Source organism: Carassius carassius, chromosome 30, assembly GCF_963082965.1.
Source record: "Carassius carassius chromosome 30, fCarCar2.1, whole genome shotgun sequence".
Lineage (NCBI taxonomy): Eukaryota > Metazoa > Chordata > Actinopteri > Cypriniformes > Cyprinidae > Carassius > Carassius carassius.
The window spans coordinates 21,900,622-21,922,519 of record NC_081784.1 but is presented as its reverse complement, the minus strand read 5'-3'; the positions used below and the strand labels follow the sequence as shown (position 1 = coordinate 21,922,519).

At 37.9% G+C, this 21,898-nt stretch overlaps 1 protein-coding gene across 2 annotated transcripts in view; it reads right to left on the bottom strand.

Moving 5' to 3' along the window:
- The window catches only part of LOC132110906 (Golgi-specific brefeldin A-resistance guanine nucleotide exchange factor 1-like), a 90,805-nt gene that overhangs the window by 38,541 nt on the left and 30,366 nt on the right, over positions 1 to 21,898 (bottom strand). For both annotated transcript variants that reach the window (XM_059517992.1, XM_059517993.1), the window contains exons 4-5: positions 7,960 to 8,091; positions 673 to 791 (exon numbers count right to left, since the gene is read on the bottom strand). In XM_059517992.1, coding sequence (XP_059373975.1) covers positions 673 to 791; positions 7,960 to 8,091 — 251 coding nt within the window. The remainder of the gene's footprint in view (positions 1 to 672; positions 792 to 7,959; positions 8,092 to 21,898) is intronic.

Below are 21,898 nucleotides of genomic sequence, written 5' to 3'. Positions count from 1 at the left end.
GCAATCTACTATTGGTTTCATCTTCGCTTCCTTCCCCTAAACAGTTATCATCTCTTGATGCTAACAGTGCTACTGATACTTTCTGCTCCACTCTTAAATCTTGTTTAGACACTGTCTGCCTCTTGTCTTCCAGACCAGTCCATATCACCTTCAGCTCAACCCTGCCAAGACAGAACTGCTTGTGGTTCCAGCAAATACATTGTTTCATCATAATTTCACCATCAAGTTAGGCACATCAACCATAACTCCTTCAAAAACAGCTAGAAGCCTTGGAGTTAAAAAAACATGCCCCTTTTAGACTTGCACTCTATTTACTAACTGCTTGTTTTATTAACTAACACTAGCTTCTCTAATCTTTTTGTATTCTATTTGTTTTCTTTTTATTTATTATACAATAAAAAGGTCTCTAACACTAGCTTACTCTATTCGTTTTCTATCTGTTTTATTTTTATTATATGAAAAAAAAAAGACCTTGCTGTGCTCTAAGCAGAGACTTGTTATAGCACTCGCATATCATTGCTCTTTGGTTGATTTTAATTGCTTCCATTGTCATTTATAAGTCGCTTTGGATAAAATGTAAAATAAAAAAACTGCTATGACCTTACAATATTTTGACATAATTAATTTGTAGTGTACATGTTTATTTATATATATTTATTTGCTGTATGTTACCTGGAGGATTTTCATCAGCACCACCTCATCACTAGCGGGGTCGGTGCCCACGAATCGCGCATGTGTGACTGCGTCGGCCATATTCTCGATGCCCTCTGCTGCCCCTTCATGATTGGCATCTGTGGAGGACAGGCATGGTAAAATTGAAAACAAACTAAAAATATCCTAATATATTCCCCCTCACTCTCTCATTAATGCTCCTGATTCTCAGCCAGATAAGTTGTACGTGGGTCATGATGGCATGACCATGGTTACATAAAAATTTAATCTTACACAATTAACCTGGTCACCGGTTAAACCCCCACATCACCATCAACTGACCACGCTCCAGGTGAAGAGCGCCGAACAGCCATCTGACATCTAATCACCAGATGTGTGCGCTTTTGTGGACGGCCTGGTAAATTGGCTGTCTAGGCAATGATGTTTTGAAACCCAAGCAGGGCCAGATAGCAAGCTGGAGCCAGGCTGCTTTTTCTTTCCCATCGCCTTTAAAGAGCATTTCATTAACTAATAAGCACAGGCTGCCTGGGGACGAGGCTGGGGCTGTGACTGCAGGTAAAGCCTTGACACATGAGTGCATTCCACTTATTAGCAGGCGAATAACACAGAAAGAGAGAGAGAGAGAGAGAGAGAGAGAGAGAGAGAGAGAGGACAGCCTTTGCTCTGAACTCTTGAGTGAAACCCACATAGGTATTAAAGGATTAGTTCACTTCCGGAATGAAATTTTACTCACCCCTATGTCATCCAAGATGTTCATGTCTTTCTGTCTTCAGTTGCAAAGAAATTAAGATTTTTGAGGAAAACATTCCAGGATTTTTCCCCATATAATGGACTTCTATGGGGACCAACAGGCTGAAGATCTAAGTTTCAGTTTTAGTGCAGCTTCAGAGGGCTCTACACGATCCCATCTGAGCAATAGGGGTCTTATCTAGTGTAATCTATATACTTTTTAACCACAAATGCACATCTTTCACTAGCTTTGCTATGTGGGTCCACAACTTTGCACATTATGTAATCAAATTGGAAAGGTCGCGCATTGTTAGTTCTTCATCTGTGTACTCTGGTTCAAAAAGGTAGGGTGAAAAACTCACTTTTTTTTTTTATGATCGTTTTGCTAGATGGGATTGTGTAGAGCCATCTGAGGCTGAACTGAAACGGGATCTTCAGCCTGTTGGTCCACATTGAAGTCCATTATATGGGGGAAAATCCTGGAATGTTATCGTCAAAAACCTTAATTTCTTCATCTTGGATAACATGGGGGTGAGTAAATTATCAGGAAATTTTTATTCTGGAAGTGAACTAGGGCTGTGCGATATTGAAGAAAAATGCGATATGTGATACCTTGTTAAAAAATTAGATTTTTCAATATGCGATACGAAAGTGTGTAAAATCAATTTCAATTATATTTTTAAATATTCAAAAATTAAAATTATATAAACAATTTGTTTCACACTCTTTCTTGGAAAAGAACGAAACACCACAAATTCTGAAAGTGACCAGCAGTACATAAAAAGTAATGTCACAAATTGTAAAACGTAATTTTAACATCATTGTGAACATACGAAAAAACTAAAAATTAAAATAACACTAATTTTATGTTGTAACTTTGCTTTCCATACACTTTAAGTACTTAAAAGTTCAACCTTCAGCATTTAAGTTCAAACGTGATTAAAGGAAAGTGAATAATCGGTAAAAAAAAAAAGATATACACAATTTACAAGAATAGATCAAATAAACAGCAGCATTCTGGCACAGAAAGTTAATAATTAAGTGTAAAATAACACCATATGAATTACATTTAGATTAATCTTTGTTATAGCCATTTTGTTTGATTAACATTAGTGACATATTCAGCATCTTGTATTTATAGGCTGCTGTCCCTTTAAATCCGACTGCACGGATTCAGTATAAAGATACACATCAGATTTCTTTCTCAGCTGTTTACATTTAAAATGTTGAGACGGGTACTAGTAACATAATTCTGTGTGTATGTGTCTGTTCAAACATGAGGAGGAGATGCAAAAGACGAAGCAACTCTTGAGTTCACGTGCCATCTGAAACGTGCATGTATGTGCGCGTGTGTGCGCTTTGCACATTTGCAGCAGAACTGAAGAGACGCTGTGCAAGGTGTGGCTTGCATTTCGATATATTGTGCAGCCCTAAAGTGAACTAGTCTTTTAAAGTCTGGAGAAAGGCTTCAAATTAGAGCTTTACTAGCTCTAATGTTGTTCTGTAATGCATGTTGTTCTTTTCCACTATTCTATTCATCAAAGATTTCCTGAAATAACGTTTCATTGTTTCCACAAAAATATGAAGCAGCACAACTGCTATCAAAATTAAGGTTACATCAAATCAGCATATTAGAATGATTTCTGAAGGATCATGTGACACTGAAGACTGGAGTAATAAAGCTTTGATCTCAGGAATATATTATACATTTTACTATATATATTCAAATAGATGACTTATTATCATTTGTAATAACACTTCACCAAACTAGTGTTTTTACTCCATTGTTTGCTTACAATATCACATGGCCTACTGTACGGTACCTTATAGCTTATTTGATTACTAGGTATGTGGTATACGACAACACAAATGTAAAACAAATTACTAAACAAAAATTGTAAACAAATTACTGTTTATAGAGTTAAATAGTTTGCCCGATTTGGCACAGTGACTGAACAACTGAATTTTGAGTGAAAATCTATGAGTGAACTGAACAGCACTGAAGAGGCGGGCTCACAATAAACACGGGACCCCCTTCCAAACGGCCCATCTCCACAGAAACAAGAGCCACGGTCTATTCAGCACATCATCAGAAGTCATCTAAAATACTAATCCTCACTTGGCATGGTCTACACAGGCAAGCGGGAGAGTCATTGTTGAAATAACTGAAGTCAGGGTGGGGCTGGAGGGTCTTTGTGCATGTGTATGAGACTATCAAAGAGGTTCAAACAGCTGTTGTGTAATAAAAGGTTAAGTAAAAGTACATTCAGAAACCAGTGTCCTTTAAGTGAAAGAACTGCTCATCGCAGAAAAGGGAGCCTGTGTTAACCCCTAAACCAGGCGTGCATGGGTGCCAATCTGGCAAAAAAAAAATTGCATATATCCAGTTTTGATCAGTGTGAAACCTGTTTCAGGTTGTATCGTGTCACAATTTTCTTAACTTTTTTTAAAAACATGTCCCAACTTTCGAACTCAAAACTAGGTAGGATCTCAAAAGCACTTTACCAAACACTCCACATATATCTGTGTGTGTGTGTGTGTGTGTGTGTATGGCTGTTGTAGTTTTTAGAGGGATAAGTGGCTGTGTAAGTGAGCCTTTGGTTTGAGTACCAGCCTGGGGAAAAAGAAGAGTGGGAAAAGTGGGATCTGGATATCTGTCAATACGGCCGTCCCCCCGAGCCCACCGACCTCAGGCCTGAGATTGAGGGGAATTAGCCGTCCCCAAACAAATTCACAGCGTGTGTGTGTATGGTGACAGTGAGACCCCCCAGTGTGCTGTAAGGTCTCAGATCTCACTATACACCGTTAAGAGGGATCAACAACAGGACAGGCCTGGTGCGTTTGACTGATAAAAATCAGATGTTGGGACTCTTGGTGAATCTAAAATACTCTTTCGCTTCTGTGCCAATTCAAAAGAAGTGTTCAGTTTGATCATGTGGCATCCAAAATTGCAACATAGGACAGGTGAATAACTGAATTCTCTATAGGGACCAACACAAAATGTACTAAAGATCACTGCATTCATGTGTCAGGCCAATAGATGGCAGTATTCTGTCTCTGTACCGTCACAGCAGTGAGTTGAACAGTCACTCTTCAGCAACCTTATTGGACTAGCAACTCACTTTTTTGTCAAGACTATGCATGCATCTTACAAAAGGTATCCTGGTATTTTCAGATAAACCAAATGTTTAAGGGTTTGGACATGAAAACTAGATTTTTGAATTTTGTCTTGAAAATTCCCATTTGAGCAAACAATTACTGAATTTTTAAAGTTGAGGAGACAGGTAAATGGCATAAAAGCAAAATAACATTTTAATGTAATATGAGATATTTTAAGTTACTATTCTTATTATTACAGTTTTGTTGTATTACAAGTTTTCGCCAAAGCACATTAAAACAATATTGTATTAATTAATACAAAACTAAAAATTATGTATAATAATATATTTTTTCCATGTATAAACTAAAATAAAAGTGTCTGTCATGCATTTCATATAGTCGAGCACATATGTGCCTACTTTGGTCCAGGTATATTTAGATATTAATGATTTCAGTTTTTTTTTTTTTTTTTTTTTTACTTTCCCAGGAGTATAAAAGTTGGTCTTCAGCAACTCGTCTACACAAATCATACAATAAAACCTTATCTGAAGCATCTGAAGAGTCGGTGATCAAGAAGTCTTTAACCAACACCTAAAGTTAACAGCCCTGTTTCACAAGAAGTTATGAATCAATTAGAGCTGTTACAAGAACTATAGCGTGTGGCTGTACTGTATGTCTACTGAATGCTAATTGGGAGTAATGATAATGTCACTCTTCATGGCAGATTAGTGCAGTCTGAATGAGCATAACCCATCAGTCAGCACACAGTCTCTCACATACCTAAAGGTCATTTAATCACACTCATATGAGTGCATTAATATGTCACGCTCATCAGGAGTGCTCACCTGGGATTAGCACAGCTCTGCGCGTGTGTAAGAGAGAGAAGAAAAATAAATGTGAGAAAGAGGGTTGAAAAAAAGACTACACTCTGTTTGTTACTTAAAAAACAACCATTTTATTATTTTAATTCATACAGTATTTGCCTAACCTGAAAGAATATTAAGCCAATAACATTATTATATTTTTTTAACATTATTATATTTAATTTCTTTTTTTTTTAAATAAGCACACTTGTAGGACCTGCCACGAGAGGGCGCACTACCAAAACAACAACAATCGCGTGGTTTGATGACGCTAAAGAGCGTGGAATGATGGGATTTGTTGTCTTCTACCCAACCGCTGACGGCCATCAATCAGACGGAAAGATAAATCATGGATTTAACGAGAGTTCAACGATTTGAGCGAGTAGATTACATACAAAGTCACGTTTTGATACGAATCAAAACAACTCACCTGTCGAGAAAAACACAAGCGAGATCGGCATCTCTTTCTAGTTGAAGTTTGTCGCGAAGCTGCTTCCGAATTTGTCCACGACACTGTTGTCATGTGGTTTCTATGTCAGTAAAAGCGCTACCAAAGGGTAACTAACGTCATTGACAGGCGTCTGCACTGCCCCGTGTCACTGTTTAAAATGGGAATTTTCTCATGATTTACAAGTAGTTGAAAACATTAGAGATATTGTTAGTGATCAGCTGGACAAAATATATAACACTAGCCTAGTGGTTTTTGGATATTTTACTGATAAATATCTTACAAATTGTACCTTTAATTGCTTTTAAAAATACAATAGCTATGGCAGGTGTGTTGCTGTTAGTACTGTATCCTGCTAGTGAGAGCATGGCTTCATTTGTACTCTAGGAAATGTATGCGAGTGATTACTTTGCCTTATCCTAGATGTAAAGGATAAGACCAGGTTTAGAGATCTACAATGCAGGTTTGCCACAGTAACCCTTCCTGACGAGATGCTGGCATCATGGTGGATTGGGAACAACGGTGCATCTGGGGTGACAGCAGCTCCCAGACGTCTGGGATTCATTTATTTCATCAATGTGTCTGCGTCTATTGCATTCCATTGGAATCTATATTATTAACTTCCAGTAAAACTGCAAGTGCAGCTGTTTTATTGTCTAATTTATTTACTTTTATTTATTTACTTTTGTCATTTCTTTCAGTGTCACAAATTTACTCATTTGACTAGTGACCAAAAATACTAATAGTGTAGAATCTTAACTCTTCTTTGGTTTGTGGAAGTCTCAAATTCTTACTTACCAAATGAAGGAAAAAGGCAAAAGAAAATACAAATCACAATTATATTAACCCTACACAGCCTACTGTATCCTATTTGATACACAAAATTGTCATAAATTTGCTTTTGTTTAACATTTTTCTAAACCTTGAAACAATGTTTATTTCCAGGTTTAAAATGGATCTTTATTCCCAGATTCAATGTCCAATGTACAAAAATCAGATGGACAAAATCTCTACATCCCAGAACTCCACTAATTCTGGAACCGTGCTAGAATACGTTATGGGTTTGGGCACCTTTAACATTTGTAAAACCATCTTTCAGTTGTGCAAACCATACAGCTGCTTGACAACTGCATTCATAGTATTATTTTAGAAATTAGAGACGGCTTGTATCTTGAACAGGGTGCTGGTTTCACACTTTGGTGGCGTTTGGCCATGCTTTCCTAACAAGGAAGAGGACAGTCTGTGCTGATTACAACTGCTGCAAAACAAGCTCTCCCGCATCAGGGAAAAAAAAACACAGTCCACCCATCAGGAACAGTGACTCTGGTCGAGTTACATCTGGACTTCACCACTGAGAAATGCACTCAGTAATGTAAAAATGTGTTGTTAACATTGACCAATGAGATACTCACTGAAGAGTTTATCATTAATGAGTTAATGAGTTACTCTGTGTGTGTGTGTGTGTGTGTGTGTGTGTGTGTGTGTGTGTGTGTGTGTGTGTGTGTGTGTGTGTGTGTGTGTATATATATATATATATATATATATATATATATATATATATATATAAAGACTATGAAAGGCTTTCAGTTAGACTAATATGCAGTTAGAAACTGCATATTATTAGAATAATGCATATTAGAATTTCAGTTAGAAACTTTCAGTTTCAGTTAGACTAATATGCATTAATATTTATATACACTACTGTAAATTTGGGGTCCAAGGCTGCATTTATTTGATCAAAAATAGAGAAACTGTAATAATGCAGAATATCATTACAAATTTAAATACAAATTTTATTAATGCTGAAAATTGTTGTGCTTCTTAATATTCTTGTGGAAACCGTGATTAATTTTTTCAGGATTATTTGATGAATAGGAAGTTCAAAAGACCAGCATTTATTTGAAATAGAAATATTTTGTAACAAATATATTTACAGGTCACTTTTGATCAATTCAATGCACGCTTACTGAATAAAAGTTCGTTCATTAATTAAATAAATACTATTTTACCGACCCAAACTTTTGAGCAGTAGTGTACCATATATTTTAAAATGTGTTCATAATCATGCTTAAGTACATTTGATTTGTTATCTGGAATTCTGGATGAGTAAACAACAGGCATCATTTCATAGGCATAATAAAAACCTACCTATCAGGCCATATGACAAAAACTTGTTGACCGATGTGAGAGCAATGCCTGTGATTGGTCCAGTTGTGTCCTCGGAGCGGACCACCTCCAGAAAAGGTCTAAGAAACACGTTGGGTTCCACATCAGAAAGATCTGGAATGACAAAAGAGAAGTCTTTAGGTCAGAGGATGTCAATTCAACCTACTGACATAAACACATGACGAATGAGATACTAGTCAGTTACTATTCTCAGCTAGACTAATTATTCAATTGCTAAGAATCGTTTTGTGACATACCGTATACATGAACAATGATTTATGAGAGGTGTGCCACGACTGAAATCACAAACCTGTGCGCATACATATGCAAAAGATGCAACAGGACAGAAAGATAGAGCCAGGGAACGGGTAAAGCGAGGGCCGTTTCTTGTTCACCTTGGTAGATCTGGGTATCTTATTACAACTGTGCAGCTGTGTAGGATGTAGGATTTAGCACTAATGAAAATGGCTGAACTGGCCGGGGTGGGAGGACTCTGCTGAGAGCTCGCTGAAGCAACAGCTGCTGGGAAAATTAAAGCCTCTCTCTCATCATTAGGGATGCAACGATACCACTTTTTAGAAAGAGTAAGAGTAGTACTTTTCTGGTCCTTTCTGCTATTGATACATGTATTTTTAGTAACGCTATAATTCTATTGAAGTAAAGTGAGACTCTGTCATCACAGTCATGTTCTGGGTCTCGGTCAGCAGAAACAAACAAGGAATGGTATGTGCAAATAAAATTCAAATAAATAAATTAGGATCACAAAATAAACAGTTTTTCAAACAAAAAAATGCTTCTAAGTCTTATATTGTGGATGTCTCAAATTCTTACTTTCCAGATGAACGTAAAGGTAAAAGAAAAGAAAATCAAAATTATATTAACCCTATAAAGCCTAATGTGTCCTATTTGATGCACAACATTTTTAATGCTTCAAAATGATCAAGATGATTAAAACCTTTTCAACAAAATCTTCTACATGCGTTCTGTCATCAGATTGATACTTCATTCTGTTTCAACAAATAAAAAGCTTTTAAATGCAATATATAATATAATATAACACATACATATACATATATACATACATATACACATATATACACGTATATATACACACATACATATATATATTATATAAAAATGTGTGTAGCAAATATGATCCATCAGGCTTTTACGGAAATGTTTATTTATATGTCTCTCAATAAACACTGTGTTGCATTGCATTATATGTTTTGCCCTCCACAATAAAAACTACAGCGATCTGATCATAAACATAGCATTTAAATATCTTACTAAGACAAATAAATGGGAAATAAAGAGTGACAACTGATTCTTATACACATTTAATGCAAGTAGTCTGCTACACTGTTATAACGATGTCAATTGTTCATGTTCTCAGAAATTATATGATCTATCAAAATTAACTTATGTTTTGACTATATAAATATCAGCAACTGTAGCAAATTACAAAGATTTGCTCAGATTGGGCTTCTTACCAGAAAGGTAAGAAAAACATCATCAAAGTAGTCCATGTGACATCAGAGGGTCAGTTAGAATTTGTTGAAGCATCGAAAATACATTTTGGTCCAAAAATAGCAAAAACTACAACTTTATTCAGCATTGACATCTCTTCAGGGTCTGTTGTGAGCGCGACTGCTGTGACTGCTGACATACGACGCTGCTGACGTGTTATCTTTGTTATTGGGCGCACCAGAAAACATGTCAGCAGCATCGTGAATGCGCTCACAACAGACACCGAAGAGAAGACAATGCTGAATAAAGACGTAGTTTTTGTTATTTTTGGACCAAAATTTATTTTCGATGCTTCAACAAATTCTAACTGACCCTCTGATGTCACATGGACTACTCTGATGATGTTTTTATTATCTTTCTGGACATGGACAGTATACCGTACACACAGCTTCAATGGAGGGACTGAGAGCTCTCGGACTAAATCTAAAATATCTTAAACTGTGTTCCGAAGATGAACGGAGGTCTCACGGGTTTGGAACGACATGAGGGTGAGTTATTAATGTCATAATTTTCATTTTTGGCTGAACTAACCCTTTAAGATCAAAAAATTAGATATATTCTGCTAGATATATAACAGCAGAGGCCAAGAAAATAAACGGGCTGTTGCACGATACTAATTTAGTTTATTGATGAGTTTTATAAGAAATAAGCAGAGTCCACCACAAATAAAGCCTTAATCTAACAGAGCCAACAAAACACAGCTGCAGCCGAGGATGCAACTTTATTTGTGGATGGGAAAGCACCCCGGGCCAATCCACCCGGGCGCGAGGAACAGCCCCTCTGAGAATACTGGCGCAAAAGGGCGAGAGTTACAAAACACAAACCAGGTAAAATAACAATGGAAAAATTAGTGGAGTCACGAAAACCTGCTGCGAGTGCCGAGCTGAGGCGCAGCTTGCCATAGCAATACTGGGCGGATTAGGATTCCCCCGAACAGCTACTTTGACGCAAAAAAACAACTCGACTTCAAAGCTCGACTCCAGCCTCAGCCAATTTTACAGAGCGCACATATGACCGCCGAGTATTAGCTTGTGATATCTAATACGCCTGTGGCTTGTTTGGAGATAAAATAAAATCATTTGAAAATTTCCACACTTTGTCTTATCCAAAGCCAGGTTGCTTCAAGAGTCACTTCCAAAAGCAAATCTTCTCTCACACACTTTCTTTGTGGAACTTGATGTTTTCTTTGAATTCTCAAGGGGGAAAAGCTCAGTAATGCTCCATTCCTACAGTGAAAACTCTTTGACGGTCCTGCAGTATCTGATAACAAGGGTCTCAAGTGCTTACCACTTAACCAGAGTTCACGAACAGCAAAAGAAATCGTGGATGGCAGAAGAATAACAAAAGTTACTTTGAAATCAAGTCGAAGAAACGTTTATGAAGCTTCGAAAACACAGGACATAATAACTCCGCTGTTAATGCGTTTCATCAACCCCTGAAACTTTTAAAGGTGGGCTTAGACTATATTACTTTACAGTGGAAGAGCGAGTCTGGAGTGAAGTGGGGGCGATGAAGGGAGAGGGATTTCAAATGAATCTGTCAATAGAGGCTAATAAAGTCTTCATCAGAGGCGATCACCCCGTAAGTGCCACCTAGTCTATCAGATTGGAGAACTCAATTGTGTTGTATTGATCCGGCCGGCCATCGGCGGCCTGTCTCTCTGCCTCCCACCATGTGCCGCAATCTTCTTAAATAAAGGCTAAATATGACTTGGTACTTCAGCGCAATCTCCGGGGCCACACAGGGAAATAAAGAAATCGAGGTGGTGGACCATGATAGTGAGACAATCACACAGTAACCAGGGTGACCTCTGTGTGACATTGGCAAAAATCAAAAAGGGATTAAAGTCGGTCACCCATCCACATATGCTTCAGCTAAGGGTTTTGAGTCTCCAAATATGTGCGTGTCCTTGGAGAACAAGCTCAGAGAATTGAGCAATGGCAGGGCACGGCTCCTAACAATCTCCCTTAAGATTCAATTGTGTTTGTACCTAACTAGCAAAGGAACTGTAAGCAAAAATAGAGACTATATATCTAATTTTCATGCTATCGAATGCTTCATTATGCACAAATACCCCTTTTCCATTGCATTGAGTTTTCGAAAATCGTCAAGTTTTCCCTATTGCAATGGAAATTGCGATACTGCCCGTTCTGTTGTGCTGGCTGTAGGTCTAAACTCTGATGAGTGGACGGAGTCTGGTTTAACAGCCAGTCTGTGCATCAGTGTGAGACTGGTACCCCTGCAAATAGCCCCGGACCCTCGGGCCCCTGGGAGCATCTAGAGGAAGACATGCCACCGCCACACATTATACATGTACATCAATTGGCACTGGTGCAGAAAAGGCTTAAAAACTAGGGATCCACCGAAATTTCAGCCGGCGAAAATTAATCGCCCAAAAAAAAAATTTTTGGCCGAGAGAGAAAAGTGGTCAAAAATATGAGCCAAAAATATATGCTGTATTATACACAGTATTATTACAATTATTGAGTAAAGTATTTAATATGAATAAAATAAAATACAAATTTGATAAAGCAGTTTCGGTTTTCGGCCAAGTGCATCCTGAATTTTCATTTCGGTGCATTCCAACTCAAAACAGAGCACAGTTTAAGCGGTTAAGGGTCTGAGCAATAAACAGCAGAGCAATGTCGAGAACAGCACTGAGAAAGCACATTAAAACTGTTACACTGATTCAAATGCATCCTGAGGAGCAGCTAAAGCAAGGTTTTGAAAATCACCTTAATAATGGTTTAGAATTCAATTAGAATATTATTTTTATTTATTGTACATGTTAGTTTTATTATTTATTATTTAATCAATCAAGCTTCAAATAAAATTTCTAGGCTAAATATTCAAATCTTCATTTAATATAGTGAATTATTCTAAAATAGTTACTACCGGGTTATTAAAAAAAAAAAAAAAAGGAATTTGAAGCAAGAATAACTATATTGTGACATTTGTACCATGAAATAAAATGGCTCATAATGTAATAACATTAACATTTTGGTTATACCTCCCACTTCTATACAATATGAAGCATTAGTAGGTGATTATTTAGAGAATATAATTCTGTTCTGAAAGGAATAAAAGAAGCAGAAGAGATTCAAATCAACCCAAATGAACTAGTTTCCTAAACCATTTCGAGATTTTCCCAATGTAGTAAATTTAACTAAAGCACCACTGACCAGTTAGAATTCCTTAAGAGCCATGTTACAGCACACAAACAAGGGGAGGCAATTTTCCAGCAGTCTTTATAGACTAGTGTGTGTTTGTGAAGGACACAGCTATTCAGAGCAGCAAATGATCAGGCTACAGCAGCAGTATACAAACGGTGGCTGACTCTCAGTACTAGACTTGCTGGGCCTTTATGTTTGCTTAATTTAATTACAAAAGAATGAATAACTTAATTTGACAAACTGCTATGTCGCATATTTATAGCCAGTCATACGGGCCATGTATCATCTGCTGATCATGTCTTCTTCTGTCAGTCTGAAAACAGCTATGCTTTTTAATTTACAAGAGTATTGAGATTGATCAAACTCTTTCAACTGTTACTGAGGAGTACAAGAGTACGGAGTAAAAAACTGCACCAAGCACCAATTGAGACTCAACTGAGACACAGTTCACAAGCTCACAGTGAAAATGACCTCCAAACAAAACGACCCTCATCCCACAAGGGTTGCATATGGGGGGTGAGCAGGTGAGATTGGGGGTGGAGCATCCAGTGACCAAGCCAGCAGCCCAAAACCAAACACTGATGGTTATTGATCTGCTAGTGGAATTAGAGCCGGGTATTTCCAGCAGCCTGCTCTAATGCTGTGGGAGATGGGACGAACTAACAAGGCCAACACGGCTAAGCAAACCCAGGGAGACTTCTCATCTCAGGCCCCAACCACAGCCTGATGCATCTGCAGGGAGGAGTTTGACGCATGTCAACGCGCCTCTCGCCCGTCTGCTCTTTTCTCTCCTGCCTCTTGAAGAAAATTGGCACTTGTCGAAGAGGGCAATTAGGTTGTAACAATGTTATGGAACTCCATATGGTCGTTCGGTACAACCCACAGTGGTGTTTTATAAATGCGTTGAGCAATGCGCGCCACAACCTAAACAGGCAATTCGACAGCCCCAGAGAAATTAAAACTTTTCAGAGAGCTTCCAAAGGAACTCATTGAAGATGTATTTTTTTTACTCTTACTGTGCGATATCAAAGCTGTATTTTAGCATGAGGGGATAAAATTTATATTGCACAGGATGTCGATGTACATCTGATTTTGCCATTTGGCAAAGAAAAAGGAAAAACAGCTTTAAAATTAGAGATGTCCCGATCAGGTTTTTTTGCCCTCGAGTCTGAGTCCGGGTCATTTGATTTTGAGTATCTACCGATACAGAGTCCCAATCCAATAGTTCTATAATACATTATAAAAAAAGAATAAAGAAGAGCGAAAAAACAGATCCAGGATGTTCAATAAATTACATTTTGAAATATATTCAAATAGAAAACAGCTATTTTAAATAGGCTAGCAAAAATATTTAAACATTTTACTGTTTTGCTGTACTTTGGATCAAATAAATGCAGGCTTGGTTAATAGAAGGGACTTCTTTAAACAACATTAACAAGCTTACTGTTCAAAAACTTCTGACTGGTAGTAGGCAACTTTATTTTTTCTCTAATTTCAAGCTTTTAATTGGCTTAGAAATCTATAACTGCTGGAAGATAACAAATAATGATTTGTTTATATACTACAAAGACTGTTTATCACATAAGGTAGAATAGTTTCTATACTGTAATAAATGCTATGTCAATCAGCACTGCATTGTTCATATACTTATTTCTTTTATTTATTTATTTATTTATTTATCACCTGCTGGAGATGACTTAAAAAAAAACACATATTGTATTTGTGTTTCCAAAAGTTTCTGTTTTTCTGTGAAAATAGCTGTTTTCATACAGCGATAGCTGGATGCTTTTGTCCATTTTAGGAATTTCCTGATATGACTTTCTGGCATCGAGTATGAATGAAACGCACACTGCAGGAGTGTTTAGCACTCCGTGATGCTCATCTCGCCTTATTCTGGGTCCGAATAAAATACCAGATCATGCGCAGACTATCCTGTCTCTTTGAGTTTAAATCTATATTTATTCACACCTTTATTATATATATCAGAGTCCTGATCGGGAGGTAACGTCCGATTCCGATCGAGTCTGAAACCACGTGATCGGGCCCGATTTCCGATCCCGTGATCGGATCTGGACATCCCTATTTAAAATACATAAACTTAACCTCCCCAAAAAGCTTTGAAAAGTAAAAACTAACAAGAGCTCTTAAAAGCCAAACTCAAGTTAAATACCATCATTCAAATGTTTGGGGTCAGTAAAAAAAAAAAAAAAAAGTAGTAGTAATCAAAAGACAACAATGAACATCAAGTGTGGCAGTCAATACGTTTATAATGTAACAAAGATTTTAGTTACAAATGATTGATTTTCTTTTGAAATTTCTATTCAAAGAATCGTGAAAAAAAAATGTTGTTTCCACAAAAATATTAATCAGCAAAAACAGTTTCTACAATGACAACAATATAAAAATGTTTTTTGAACAACAAATCAGCATGTAGTCCAATTAAAGTCTGGAAGACCAGGGTGCCAATGTACTTTTAATATATAAAGGACATTTTTTTCACAGATGTTTTTCCTGTATCAAGAATTAAGTATACTGTATTTTAGGGTTGAAGGACAAGTTCATAATATTAAATGTCCCGTTCTTCGTGATCCCATGTTTTAAACTTTAGCTACTGTGTAATGTTGTTGTTAGAGTATAAATAATATCTGTAAATTTCTGAAGCTCAAAGTTCAATGCCAAGCGAGATTTTATTTAACAGAATTAGCCTACAAAAAAACGACCCATTTGGACTACATCCCTCTAGTTCCTGCAGGAATGACATCACTAAAACAGTTTTTTGACTAACCTCCGCCCACAGGAATACACAAAAAAGGGGGGCGTGGTCTTGTTGCGCTCCGACGGAGAAGAGGATGAGCTGCGTTTGTGTTTGTCGTCATGTCGTCATGTCGTCGAAACGCTGTTATTTTCATCTCGGAGTCCAATCACCTTTGTTTGGGCTTCCCAGGGACGCTGTACTTAGAGATCAATGGTTACAATTTATGTTTAACTCGGTTCCTGAAAATTATAATCCACATGTAAAACTATGTGCAGCACATTTTGCTGAGGACAGCTTCCTCAATCTCAATCAGTTTATTGCCAGATTCGCACAAAGATTGTTCTTGAAAGATGGAGTAGTTCCCTCTTTGTCTGGAGAAGGTGTTGTTTATGGACCACAACCGGTAAGTGTATTTTATTATTTAAGTTTAACAGTTTCTGTAACTTATTACACAAAGGGCAACGCTGTTTAACTTTGTTAACGATGTTAGGGCTGAGCAAAAAAATCGAATGCGATTTTCATGTGCATCTAGTCAGTGATTATAAGTACATCTCCAGCAGTTTTCAAAACAAATCCTGCCCACTTGCTTCTCAAAACTAGCCCAATCGGGTTTCCAGAAGGGCCGCGTGCGCTCAGCTGCTGTCGAATCACAACACAGGAACCGTTGGCACAATCAGAACTCGCTACGTATTTCTGAAGGAGGGACTTCATAGAACAAGGAAGTCATCAGCACGTTTTTATGACAGTGAAAACAGCGGTATACAGATAGGTGAATTGTGCGAAAATACTATGTTTTTTTACACGCGAAATATGAACACGTTATATTGCACACTGTAAACACAATCAAAGCTTCAAAAAAGCATGAAAAATGGGACCTTTAACTATAATATTTTGGCAGAAAATAAACTGTAACGTTTCCATTTTACTACAAAAGAAATTCTCAGTGTATTATTTATTTTGACACTATAGACTCACCAATCCCAAACCTCTGAACAGTAGTTTACAAGCCAAAAGTAAAAATGCACAAAAAAAAAAAAAAAAAAAAAAAGAGCGTGAAAGAAAGAAGGTACACCATTATAAATAACATTAATTGTTTCAATGCATCAAGAGGACTGTTCTTCAAGGTCAAAGCTCTTAACATTAGGTAAGCTAATAAGACGGGGGTCTGGAGTGGTCTTACATTAAACTATTACTGACCAGAAGCAAAGAGCACAAGGAGGAGCGCGTTTATTATCTGAAGAATGATAAAGTGACAGCACAGCACTACCTTACTGCACAAAGATAAATAACTGGCCTGTTTAGCTAGCCCTCAGCCCTAATACCAGTCTTTTCTGCTCTCTCCTCCACCACATCACTCTCTCCTGCACTCGAGGGGCGGCGGGGCTTTGTTTGCTGCACCTTGAGGCCGATATTAAAAAAAAAAAGTGCAGAAGAGATTTTGAGTGACAAAAGCAAACAAATAAACAACAGGGCTGAGGGTGCCCTTTGACCTTGGGGGCTTTCACCCTGCAGTCATTTGAAGCAGATTCAAACGCGGTTAGTTTTGACAGAGGTGAAATGCTGCTAGTGTGAGAATGAACTCTACTTTGAAGAGGGAAAAAAGACAAAAAGAGGGAAGGAGGGAAAGATAAAGAACTTAAAGGTGCTGTACTTGAATTGAAGAATGTTGTTTTTTAATAATGACATCAAGACAAAACTACAGTCGTGGCCAAAAGTTTTGAGAATTACATAAATATTAGTTTTCAAAAAGTTTGCTGCAAAACTGCTTTTAGATCTTTGTTTCAGTTGTTTCTGTGATGTACTGAAATATAATTACAAGCACTTCATACGTTTCAAAGGCTTTTATTGACAATTACATGACATTTATGCAAAGAGTCGGTATTTGCAGTGTTGGCCCTTCTTTTTCAGGACTTCTGCAATTCGACTGGGCATGCTCTCAATCAACTTCTGGGCCAAATCCTGACTGATAGCAACCCATTCTTTCATAATCACTTCTTGGAGTTTGTCAGAATTAGTGGGTTTTTGTTTGTCCACCCGCCTTTTGATGATTGTCCACAAGTTCTCAATGGGATTAAGATCTGGGGAGTTTCCAGGCCATGGACCCAAAATTTCAACATTCTGGTCCCCGAGCCACTTAGTTATCACTTTTGCCTTATGGCACGGTGCTCCATCGTGCTGGAAAATGCATTGTTCTTCACCAAACTGTTGTTGGATTGTTGGAAGAAGTTGCTGTTGGAGGGTGTTTTGGTACCATTCTTTATTCATGGCTGTGTTTTTGGGCAGAATTGTGAGTGAGCCCACTCCCTTGGATGAGAAGCAACCCCACACATGAATGGTGTGGATGCTTTACTGTTGGCATGACACAGGACTGATGGTAGCGCTCACCTTTTCTTCTCCGGACAAGCCTTTTTCCAGATGCCCCAAACAATCGGAAAGGGGCTTCATCAGAGAATATGACTTTGCCCCAGTCCTCAGCAGTCCATTCACTATACTTTCTGCAGGAGATCAATCTGTCCCTGATGTTTTTTTTTTGGAGAGAAGTGGCTTCTTTGCTGCCCTTCTTGACACCAGGCCATCTTCCAAAAGTCTTGGCCTCACTGTGCGTGCAGATGCGCTCACACCTGCCTGCTGCCATTCCTGAGCAAGCTCTGCACTGGTGGCACTCCGATCCCGCAGCTGAACCTCTTTAGGAGACGATCCTGGCACTTGCTGGACTTTCTTGGACGCCCTGAAGCCTTCTTTACAAGAATTGAACCTCTTTCCTTGAAGTTCTTGATGATCCTATAAATTGTTGATTTAGGTGCAATCTTAGTAGCCACAATATCCTTGCCTGTGAAGCCATTTTTATGCAACGCAATGATGGCTGCACGCGTTTCTTTGCAGGTCACCATGGTTAACAATGGAAGAACAATGATTTCAAGCATCACCCTCCTTTTAACATGTCAAGTCTGCCATTCTAACCCAATCAGCCTGACATAATGATCTCCAGCCTTGTGCTCGTCAACATTTTCACCTGAGTTAACAAGATGATTACTGAAATGATCTCAGCAGGTCCTTTAATGACAGCAATGAAATGCAGTGGAAATGCAGTGGATCCCTTTTTTTGGGATTAAGTTAATTTTTCACGGCAAAGAAGGACTATGCAATTCATCTGATCACTCTTCATAACATTCTGGAGTATATGCAAATTGCTATTATAAAAACTTAAGCAGCAACTTTTCCAATTTCCAATATTTATGTAATTCTCAAAACTTTTGGCCACGACTGTACAGGTACCAATAAAAGCATCAGAAGCTATAGATAAATATTTACATGCCATTATTACATACTTTTACAAAACTTTTATAACAGCTTAGCTTATAATCTATTCCTTGGTGTACTATTTCTTAAAACTTGTTTTGTACCAATTAATATTTATTAAAAACATATTGGGGAAAAAACAAGAGGGCCCCAGTCCAAACATGATGCATTCACAAACCATGACTTCATTAGAACACATTCCCTGCCTAGCCTGCACCTGTTATCCTGCAAATAAAATGTATTTTTTATGCTGCATACTTTGAACAGAAGCCACATTATTCCGGCTGACCACAGAGCGGAGCGGAGCCAGGCAGTGAAGAGCAGGCCGGAGCGTACAGTAATGTGTTTCACAGCTTGCTGTCTACTCATGATGGATGGACTTGTGCTCCAAAATACTTTACGCTCAATCACCTTATAAATAACGGATGTTTTATCATGCTGAATTAAAACATTTGAGAGATGGCAAGCATACTGATTCCAGATCCGCCTTGTGTGTGTATCTCCACCAAGTGCTTCCTGAGGAATGTGTTGCTGAAGGTTACTTCCTGGGCTCCAGAAGTCTTCAGGAAGCATCCCGGTAGCGTTCAGAGTTGATTTACTGCATGTCACAGTGGCGGAATGATGTGGCCATCATAATGTGGCAAGAGTTTCAATTCTGATACATCACTAATCATGCAAAGCTACTGCGAATTTTACAACAACACTTGCCTGATGTATCTAGATTATTTTCTTCTGATGCAATTCAGTGTATTAGAGATAACATTTGGAAACATCCAAGACTGTCGCTCTCAAATATGAATATCCCTTTATTAAGGGAGTCAGTTGTGAATCAATTTGAAAGGGAGTGATTTTTGACTACATATAAAAACTACTCTGTTTGGTTAGAACATGAAACAGTTCACCAAGTGAGTCAGCTGTTAATAAATCTGAAAGTGAATCTTTTTTACTGACTCAAACTGATGCACTAGATGCAATTCTACACGACTCACGGCATGGTCATTGTTGCATTCACAACGATGTCTGACGAAAGCTCATTTTAGCTTACACAATTTCCCGACGACTACCAATGGCAACTTTTGTTTTGACTAAACTAAAATACAATTTTAGTTACAGTCTGGAGAAATATCCGACTACAGAAAAGGCTATATGATCAGTGTTAACATCATTTACAAGCAAAACATTCTTTGTCCAATAATAATTTCAATCCACTCATGCTTGGTTCTCTAATTAAATTCAATCCTTATCCTTTTTATTTAGAAATGGAGTTCTCATATATCCCCCAGTGTGTCCTTCAGCCGAGGCGGCCCAAAATTACCACCTCTATTTAGAGGAAAAACAAACAGCCAATATGAGACCCGCTGTTTCCGTTGCCTCCTTTAAACGTGTACCCTTGCAGATACCCTCCTGTGTGTCTTGAGTGAAGGTACGGGCATCCGCAGGGGATTTGACTTGCATACAGCGAGGGGTTAAGCCTGAGAGAGCGGTCAGCTCGGTACGATAAATCACCAAACATGCTCTGGGTCGTAGCTCATTTCACACCGCTCCTGATGACTACTATCATCCACAACTGCATGGAATGAATGAAGGAGAGCGAGGGGACTGAAAGAGGAAAGAAAAAGAACAAGGGAGCGAGAAAAGGAAAAATGCGAGATGACGAGAGGGAGAAAGGGGAAAAAAAATCTGGGCCTTATTTGTTTCACCTGCTGTGTTCCTTCAGTTCCACACTAATGGCATTCCCATGGGGAGTGAGAGCATATCCTGCAACCACAAACTGTAGATTTAGACAACAGGCCTCAGCTACTGTGTTAGCAAGACACTGTGGCGCATACTAAAACAAGCCCTGCCTACAATAAGACTGCATTTGAGTCGGGAAACAAGAGGAAGAACAAAGAAAGGGTGATACGTGTGCTTTTATATACTAAAGGGGAAAAAAATAGTATTCAACAATGACACCTTACAAATAGGGCTGTCACAATAACAAATTTTGTTTGTTATATTATGTGTGTATGCCAGTTAGGGATGCTCATATTGACCGTTTAACCGTTAACCGAAAGTAAACATTCTGACCAATGAAGGGGCCTTTCAAATATCACCTCTTTTTTTGTGCTCAAGTTCGTTGTTTCAAATGCAATATGCACGCTCATAATGGAAGCGACACGGTGCGATGCGCTCGTTTTCTCCCAGGCACGTCCGCACCACATCTAGTTAAAAACATCTCAGCTTTTCAGAATGATGCAAGCGCAGCAGGTCATGTAAAAAGAACCAACTCAATCAGCTTCCTTCGGGGTGAAATTCCCCATTGTTTTTGAAAAATGGGGTGCACCCAAACACTGCAGAGTTTTTTCTTTTTTCGTTATTAAAATAAAGCAGTAGTGCAAGTACAATGCTGTATCGCTTGCGACGCAAACATCCACAAACAAATGAAAGGCGCTTCCCAAAACTGGTCACATTAGCGAGACGTTATCTCTTTATTCGCGGGACATCTGTGCCATCGGAGAGGGTGTTTTCTACCGCGGGCTGTCCACTGCGCTCAAGACTAACCCCACATCATGACATGTTACATTTTTTTAATAAAAATTGAAAAATTATCACGTCCCAAAAAATTTGAGCTAATTTTTTTTTATCGTGCGATTGATTTATCGACTATCACGACAGGCCTACTTACAAAGACTCCCTTTTAAAAATTTCTTTATTAGCATGCTCACTAAAGCTGCATTATTTGACCATAAATAGAGTAAAAATGTTACATATTTGTACAATTTAATTTCTTTTTTGTGGAAACATGATTTTTTTTCTTGAATTGATTTTTTATGAATGTAAACTTCAGATTTATTTGAAACTGAAATCTTTGTAACATATCTTAATTTCTAATTAATTTCTCTCAGGAAAAAAGGAAAAAAATTATTCTTACTGATCCCAAACCTTTGAACAGTAGTGTAGTTCAGATTTTTTTTTAAGTGCTCACACTAGGTTTAACTCTATAAATAAAAACATAAACCTGTCAACTCCTGCCATTTGCCTGAGCATTGTCAAATCGAGTGCCTCAGCATATAGTATATTATCCAAAATATAGTACAGCATAGTCATATTAACAGTTATTGATAGCAATTCACACCAACTAAACTAATTCCAACATCAATAGAAGTGTTTAAATACATTATCA